The sequence below is a fragment of the Mesocricetus auratus genome, unplaced genomic scaffold (assembly GCF_017639785.1).
Source record: "Mesocricetus auratus isolate SY011 unplaced genomic scaffold, BCM_Maur_2.0 Super-Scaffold_100051, whole genome shotgun sequence".
Taxonomy (NCBI): Eukaryota; Metazoa; Chordata; class Mammalia; order Rodentia; family Cricetidae; genus Mesocricetus; species Mesocricetus auratus.
The window spans coordinates 4,776,184-4,783,849 of NW_024429228.1; the positions used below are offsets into that span (position 1 = coordinate 4,776,184).

Consider the following 7,666-nt stretch of genomic DNA (forward strand, 5'->3'; position numbering starts at 1 on the left):
TTATGACCTAGAAAATAAAGTATCCACAGAATCACTATATACATGTCTGTGGTGAGAATCAAAGTTTGTGGAACAAAAAGATGGTTCAGTGGGTAAGTACACTTTGCCTCCAAGCCTGATGACAAAGTTTGTCCCTGGGACCCACACAGCAGAAAGAGGACCAACTCCTAAAATATGGTCTCAGCATCCACATGTGACATGGCATGCAGGCACATGCACACACACACACACACCAAGAAATACACAAAACACAACACAAATGAAGGTAATCTTAAACATTTCCTAAATATTTATTTACAAAAATAAAGCTTTCATTTTGAACCATCCAAAGTAGAAATAGCACCAATACTCTTCTAACATTGTCCTATCCATTCAATCTTTTCAATTTGGCTTTATATCTTTTCTGACTCCAGGACAGGAGAGCAATGCTTGATGAACTCAAGTCATACCCAACATGTACCAACTCTTTCATTCGAGTTTTTAAAGTATTAACGCTTGCATCCAAAACTCTAGGATTTTCAATTATTTGTGAAATGCTGACTTTTTCTTCTATGAGGCAGTCTATTTTCTCATTGAACTTTTTCTCTGACAAGAAGACCATGTTCAGATAGCTTAGGACAAACTTCTGTACCTCCTCATCAGAGCATCCAAGAGAAAGCAGCTTCTCTCGGATATTTGTGTAGTTTCTTTTGGTACACTCATTGGAAAGATCGAGGATTCCAGCTCCTGGACCACATATCAGAAGCAGCAGGTCCTCCTTGTTTAAGTTGAACGTTGACTGTAAAAATTCAATGTTCGTTTTTACCCGTTTGGTGCTCTGAATCAAGATGGAAGGATTTTTAGAAAGTATCTTCCTGACAAAAGCTCTGGGATCATTGTGACCTAAGGACACACTGGTCTCCTGCAAAAACTCAACCATTTGTTTATTCAAATTCAGGCTATTGGAGAAAGTCCTAGGAGCACTGGTCAACAGCCGGCAGAGGCTTTTGTTAGTCAATCCAACAGAGCAGAGGAACTCTATATTATTCTCTAAGTTCAGGTTGTTATCAGACCGAAAAAAGGATTCAGGAGAACGCTCCAAAATATTTATTATTTCAATGTCTGATGCCGTAATCTTTCTCCACAGCTCCCACCGTTTTGAAAGACCTTCAGAATTGCGTGTTATGGCTCGTGGGTATCTTGATATGATATTACCAATCATTTTGTCACTGGCTCCTTTGGACAGAAGGAATACTTTCAGTTCCTGCTCATTTGTAGCTATCCTGTTAAAAACTCCAGGCTGTCGTCTCCTTGCCATGGCAATATCAACTCCCATGGTGAGTAAGTTGTTCAGTAGGTCCGCATTCTCCAAAGGCTCTCTGTGACTGTTATGTTTCACAGTAAAAGGCCTAAATGAAACTGCTTTCAGGAAAATTTCTGCTGAATATTGGGTCATCCAACCTCTTGAACCAAAGAGGAAGCTCCTTCCCACACACCAGATGTTTCTTGATGCCATAATCATCAGATAGCCCAAAGGTTTTCAAATGCTGTGTAAAGTAACATGTAATGTTAACATATAGTATTATATGAGTGCCTGTGTTAAATAGCTGATGACAATATTATGATCCTTTAAGAACAACAGGCCTTTCCAGAAGAAAATACCTAGTCCTTCCACATTCCTGGTTCTGCACTCATGCTGTGTGCCACTGCTTCTGCTGGATACCTATGGACACAGGACTCTACGACTTCCAATACAAAGAAGCAGAACAGCACCACTATTGCTCATAATTGCCCTGCCCTTTTCTTGTTCTCTTTACTGCATTGTGCCTACTTTACTATGCAGAATCAGTTCTCCTCCATCTCTTTTCTGGTTCCTACATCTTTGCTTGTTCCTAATAAATGGCATTTCATTTTCACTATCATCTTGCCTTTCAACCTGCCAGATGTCTGACCTAACCTTGACCAGACACTGGACTGCTTTGCTTCTGGTCGCCTTGATTTCAAACTCTGAATGCAGCCCTGAAAAACAATACTTCAGATTGTCTAATTCCCATCTTTAGTGTCTTTTTCCAGATTTATGGTACCCATTAAATGGATCACATTGATTCTTAGCTTATTTACATCTCTGGACAACTGCTAACATTAACCTCTACCTCAGTTTACCAAATAGTTTCCTAGATTACAATGCAGTATTTCTAAGCTAATGTCCGTCTTCAGAATTATATAGTTGAGTGGATGGAGTGTTCAGGGTAGTCAGTGGAACAGCACATACTTAGCAGGCATGAGGACTTGAGTTCAATCCCCAACACCAAAAAGAAGGAGGAATTGGTTTTCTAATTTAAGGGTTGCCTGGTCTTAAATCTGGGATAAGTGGCAACTGAGGTGCCTATTTAACATATAAAAACCGATCTGACTGCCAGGTTCTCCCAGCATCCCTCAGTCCCTACCTGTTACAGGTTGGCATACCCCACCCTTACCCTGAATGCTCCAGCCCAGGGGCTGGGCTGCCCTTCCCTATATAACCCATCTATTTTTACTATGGTTCCCCTCTATCCCCTCCCTTCCTCCTCTCCTCACATGGCCCAGCTCAGTCTGCTAGTCATGTCCACCCTGAACTCTTCTCCATGCCTCTGGTTTTCTCAGCCTCATAGCTACAATAAACCTTCTTGGCCATACCTAGGAGCAGTCATATCCTCCTTTTCTTTCTTTTTTTCATTCAGGAGTGACTCCTAGTGGGCCAAACACTCTGATGGTGGCTGTATACCCAAAGGAATACATGTAAATCTAATTGAACTCAATGGAGAGAGGAGGGGGGGGGGCAGACAGACAGACAGAACACAAAGTTGAATGGTTATGGAATGGGACATCGATACCTTACCTTACCTAGGAGCAGTCATATCCTTCTTTTAGTTCTTTTCTTCATGAGTGACTCCTAGCAGGTCAAACACTCCAATGGTAGCCGCACACCCAAAGGAATACAGGTAACTCTAATTGAAGTCAATGGGGAGAGAGAGAGTACCCAAAGTTGAACGGTAATGGAATGGGATATAGATCTAGGAGGAGTTGGAGGAGAGGGTGGATATGATCAAAATTCTCAAGTAATAAAAAGAAACATAGCAAAACAAAAAGAATAAAGGCTCTATCTAGCTTGTACAATTCAACCTTTTCCCTTCCAGACACTCATGGGTGACCTCTGCTGGAGAACAGGACTGAACAACAACAATCAAGGTTAAAAAAAAAAAATCTGTTCGGGTTTCTGTGAGTCTGTCAAAGTCGAATTTGTTTCTCTTTAGATAACTTATCCTCAAGCAAATACCTTCTAAGAAAATCAACATGCCCAAGACTGAACCGCACATGTCTGCAGCCCCAAACTCTCCTCTGATTAATGCCATTTGAGACAAGCACCACGAGGACGAGGGCTTACTTCTTTTCTTACCCCTACCATCATCAAAAACAGTAGCAAAGCAATCTTGCTCTGAACTTCCCAGCCCCTTGCAATCTCTTTGTCTTTCCTGCCTTTTCATTATTTTTAGTTGACATAGCAAATAATGGGCTTCATTAGATATAACATACATGACACATATGTGTGTGTACTTTGCTTACATGGCACACACCACTGGTCCTCTTCCTCCTCCCAAAGCCTCTTCTGCTTCCATGTCACACACATGCACACAGACATACAGCTCATATAAATCTAAATTCCACATTAGAAACATGTCCTACTGCTTTTTATCATAATTCTTATTCCCCTGTCCCCTTCTTGTTAGACCCCCCTCCCCAGCAGTACTTTATACTTTGATATCAACACACACACACACACACACACACACACACACCAACCTCTTCTGAGTTTCACTTATATTGTTATAATTGTCTCTTCTTTCAGATAGGGTGAAACTCTAAAATCCTAGCTGTACAGCAAAGTTCTACATAAACACAAGTTCCCTTTTACAACAGATTTTTTGGGGGCTGAATTTGTAACCTCTGGCAGGGTGACTGAACAGCCTACTGCAACTTTTTGAAGTAAATATCGAGTAATTTATTTCAATCTTACCCTGAAAAAAAAACCATTTTCTTAAGTAATGTTAAACTTAGTAAATATCATGAAAAGTCTTGGTGACTGAGTGAGGTCTAAGGAGGGAGACTTATGTTTCCTTCTGCCCCACAGACGGACAGCTAATGAATGGGCTGTTGAAGACAACCCTAATCACTGGCAGTGGGGTAGCGCAACGCGGCTAATCTCTTGACACAGCATTTAAATGTAAAGTTTTTGTTTTGTTTTACAGAACTACATCTCCACACCGTCTTCGTCGTCTTAAGAGAGGAAACTTTTGGATCTCTCCAGAAAAGGTAAGGGGCAGATGTCTCCACCACCCTCACACAGCTCCTATCCGGAAAAGAAAAGGCAAATTGCCACCAGCGAGGGAGGGAATAGAGATGAAGGCTGGCTGGACACGTTTGACGCACTATCTCCGGCATAACTAAAGCTTTCTCGGCCACGGTGAGAAGGAAGCAGCGACTACCCGGCCTCCCGACGCCATCCGGGGGGACGGGCAGCGGAGTCGCAACGGCTCACACGCAGTTCCCTCTTAACCCGCACAGGCACAAGCGCGTAAGGGGTGGGCGCCGTCCCTAAACTTACAGACTCTCGGGCGACCCGAGCCCCGCTGGGGCCGGAGAGCAGAGCACATGGCGAGCCCCCACCCTTCCGGCGCCGCGATCCCTCGTCGCAGGCCGTCCTTCCCCCCGGCGCAATTACGCAGTGGCCGAGGCGCGTAGCAGACGCACGCCTCCCGCTCACAAACACCGCGGCGGCTCCCGGTCTCTCCCCGGGCCACACCGCGCCCACGCTCCGTGCAAAAGCTCGCGGCGGACACCTCCCACTTCCGCTCCAGAAAGCCCGGGAAGGCTAGGAGGGCGGAAGTAAGGGCTGACCTTTCGGCCTCCGGCAGCGCACGGGGTGACGCCATCGTCCTGCGCCCCCCAGGCGGCGCGCCTCCTTCCTGGCTGATCATACAGCTTTAGCTCAGCAGGGGGCGGCCGGAGACCACGAAGGATGCCGGCGCTTGCCTGCGGAGAGGCTTTGGACCACACGGTGGTGCCACGGCTTCCCCCTTGCTGGGGCTGGCATCCTGTCTGTACCAAGAAACAGTCTGCCTTTTGGATCTCAAGCTTCTCTTCTTAGGTTGCTTTGTAGATCGTTGAATCCTTTTGCATTGTTCCCGTCTGGTTTGGTGTTTGTAAGAATAAAGATTTCTCTTTGGGAATTTAAATTGCTAATAGTTTACGTGGTAAGTGAAACTGCCAGTGGTCCCACGTCTACCTGAATATTTTTTGCTCTACATGCGTGTTCCAAGCAGCTGGGTTTTGTTTTGTTATTATTGTTTTGTGGTGGGTTTTTTTTTTTCAACACCAGAACAGGCTTAAGTCCCTGTGAAAATGACGTCATTGAGGAAAGTGTAGCTGAGATACTGGAGAGTTTGGAGAATAGGAAGATCAAAGGCAGGCAAGGTGAGGCACAAATAAGAAAAGGATTAATAATGTCCCAGCAGACAGAGCCAATGAAGTAGATAATCAATTGAGGTCACCCCGATGCTGAAAACCTTAAGTGATGAGGCAACAAAATTTGTATCAGAGAATAATAGTTACCAGCAGAAAACACCACAGGTAATTTAAGCACCGGGGCAAGTGTATGCAGACTCATGCTGGAGGCAGCAGACTACAGAAGCAGATTTAACAAGGAAGAAACATTCTACTTGAGGGTAACGGTAACTGTCATAATACTCTAGGACCACATACATCCAGTGTGAGCATTTGCAAAACTTCCAAAACTGGTATGAAAAATTGAAATAAAGTTCTTAAGGACCAACCTCCTAATGGTGTAGAAGGTCTTCTGAGTGCTCTCAGGTATACAACAAAGCATGTGAATGATGAGACTACCTCCAAGCAAATTAGCTCCACGCTGCAGTAGGAGCCGAGGTGCAGCATCATTCTTCGGTGACCAAGAAGGCAGTCATTAGAGATCACCATTAAATCTCCTTATTCTTGCTTCGGTTTCTTTCCTCTGTTTCTCTTTCTACTTTAAATCATGTTCTTGCTCTTAAGACTGCTTTCTGTGCCAAAATCAGTAAAGATATACGTGAAAGGGATTCTGTCCTTTAAAGCAGGCCATCTAAGGCGGTTAATTGTGCATTGCATTGAGATCTCTACTGAGAAAAGTAGAGATCTGTGACTTGAACTAAATATTTTTAAATGTGGATTCTTTTTTGGAAAGCTAATATTTAATATTGCTTCTCCTGCATTCCAAAACTGCCTCATCTGCTACTTAAAACCCTCATATATTTATTCTCTACTGTTGCTTTTACATGTCCAGCCAAATGAAATGTTTAAATTAGCTGTGTTGTACAAATGGTATCCAACACAAACATTTTAAAATTAGTGTGACTTTTTTTAAAGTTTAATTTTGCATTTTGGCTTTTTTGTAAGGATGTATGTTGTGTGCTTAGACTTTATTTAAAACATTAAAAACTGTGTGCATATAATATTGTGTATACATGCACGTCCATGTTTAAGAATGACTTTGATAAAATAACAATCGGCTTTTCTTAGAGAAAAAGAAAAAAAGAAAATCACAACTAAAAGCAATATGGTAGGGTGTTTTCAAGACATTGTCCTGAAGTTCTCATCTGTTTTAGTTCTTCATGATGACTAAATCAACTTTATGTAAAAGTTGTGTTACTATGCAAGAGTCTTTCTTTTAGGTCTCTTTGTTACTGTGCAAGTGTCTCTCTTTTGGGTCTCTTTTCTGAAAGGATGGTATTGTGTGATGATGCTTATGGTTTTTAGATGATGTCATTTGGAAGGAGGAGAGTAGAGAAGTCTACACCAAGGTCAATCCCTCCCTAAAATTAGACTTGAAACACTCCAGAATAGGTTGGATCTGAAGTTCAAATATTAAGTTTATGTTATTTTCAGAATTGCCTCTTCCCTCTTATAACCAAATATTAATAATTATATAATAACATTGATTAATAATAACTGTTTTGCCTGATATACCTCCCTGACTAACTTTTAAGTTCACTGTCCCTTACTCCAGTGTTCAAGTATCAACAAACCCAATTACAGTCAGAAAGAAATTAGCTCTCCATTCAAGTAAGAGCACACCCAGTTAAAATACCACCATCCACAGACTCTAGGATTTAGTAAACAAATGTCCTTTCTACCTCCTCCTCAATTACTCAAATCTTCCATTTTCCTGTGTTTTCACTTAAGGTGGTTGTCTTAAGGTTTATTCAGCTTGTGATTCCATATCATAGTTCATCCTCAAAGGAAGTCAGGACAGGAACTCAGACGGGACAGGAACCTGGATCAAGGGGCCGATACTGAGGCCATGAATGAGGGTAACTTACGGATTGGTTTTTCGTGCCTTTCTCAGCCTGGTTTCAACCAGGCCCACCAGCCCAGATATAGCACTATCTCTAATGGGCTGGACTCTCCCCTATCATTCACTAATTAAGTTAATGTCCTATACACTTGCCTACAACTGTTATTATGGAGGCAATGTTTCTCAATTGAGGCTCCCTCCTCTCTGATGATTAGCTTATGTGAAGTTGGCATAAAACTATCTAGCATAATCATCAAGGGAACTTAGCTCTACCAGAAATGTTCTATAATCTTGCATATGAAA

The 7,666-nt window shown here is 42.5% G+C and overlaps 1 protein-coding gene across 6 annotated transcripts; it reads right to left on the minus strand.

Annotated features, from left to right (window-relative positions):
* Positions 1-266: 266 nt before the first annotated feature.
* Positions 267-4,967, minus strand: Mterf1 (mitochondrial transcription termination factor 1). 6 transcript variants are annotated; one of them, XM_013123483.3, is made up of 3 exons: positions 4,622-4,868; positions 2,863-2,966; positions 267-1,526 (listed from the first exon to the last, which is right to left on the minus strand). In XM_013123483.3, exon 3 carries the CDS (start codon positions 1,499-1,501, stop codon positions 365-367), a length of 1,137 nt encoding a protein of 378 aa, XP_012978937.1. In that variant the 5' UTR covers positions 1,502-1,526; positions 2,863-2,966; positions 4,622-4,868; the 3' UTR covers positions 267-364. The 6 variants fall into 6 exon arrangements, with proteins under 6 accessions (XP_012978937.1, XP_012978936.1, XP_021090850.1 ...); XM_013123482.3 differs by having other exon boundaries at positions 2,858-2,966; XM_021235191.2 differs by having other exon boundaries at positions 2,858-3,032.
* Positions 4,968-7,666: the final 2,699 nt, after the last annotated feature.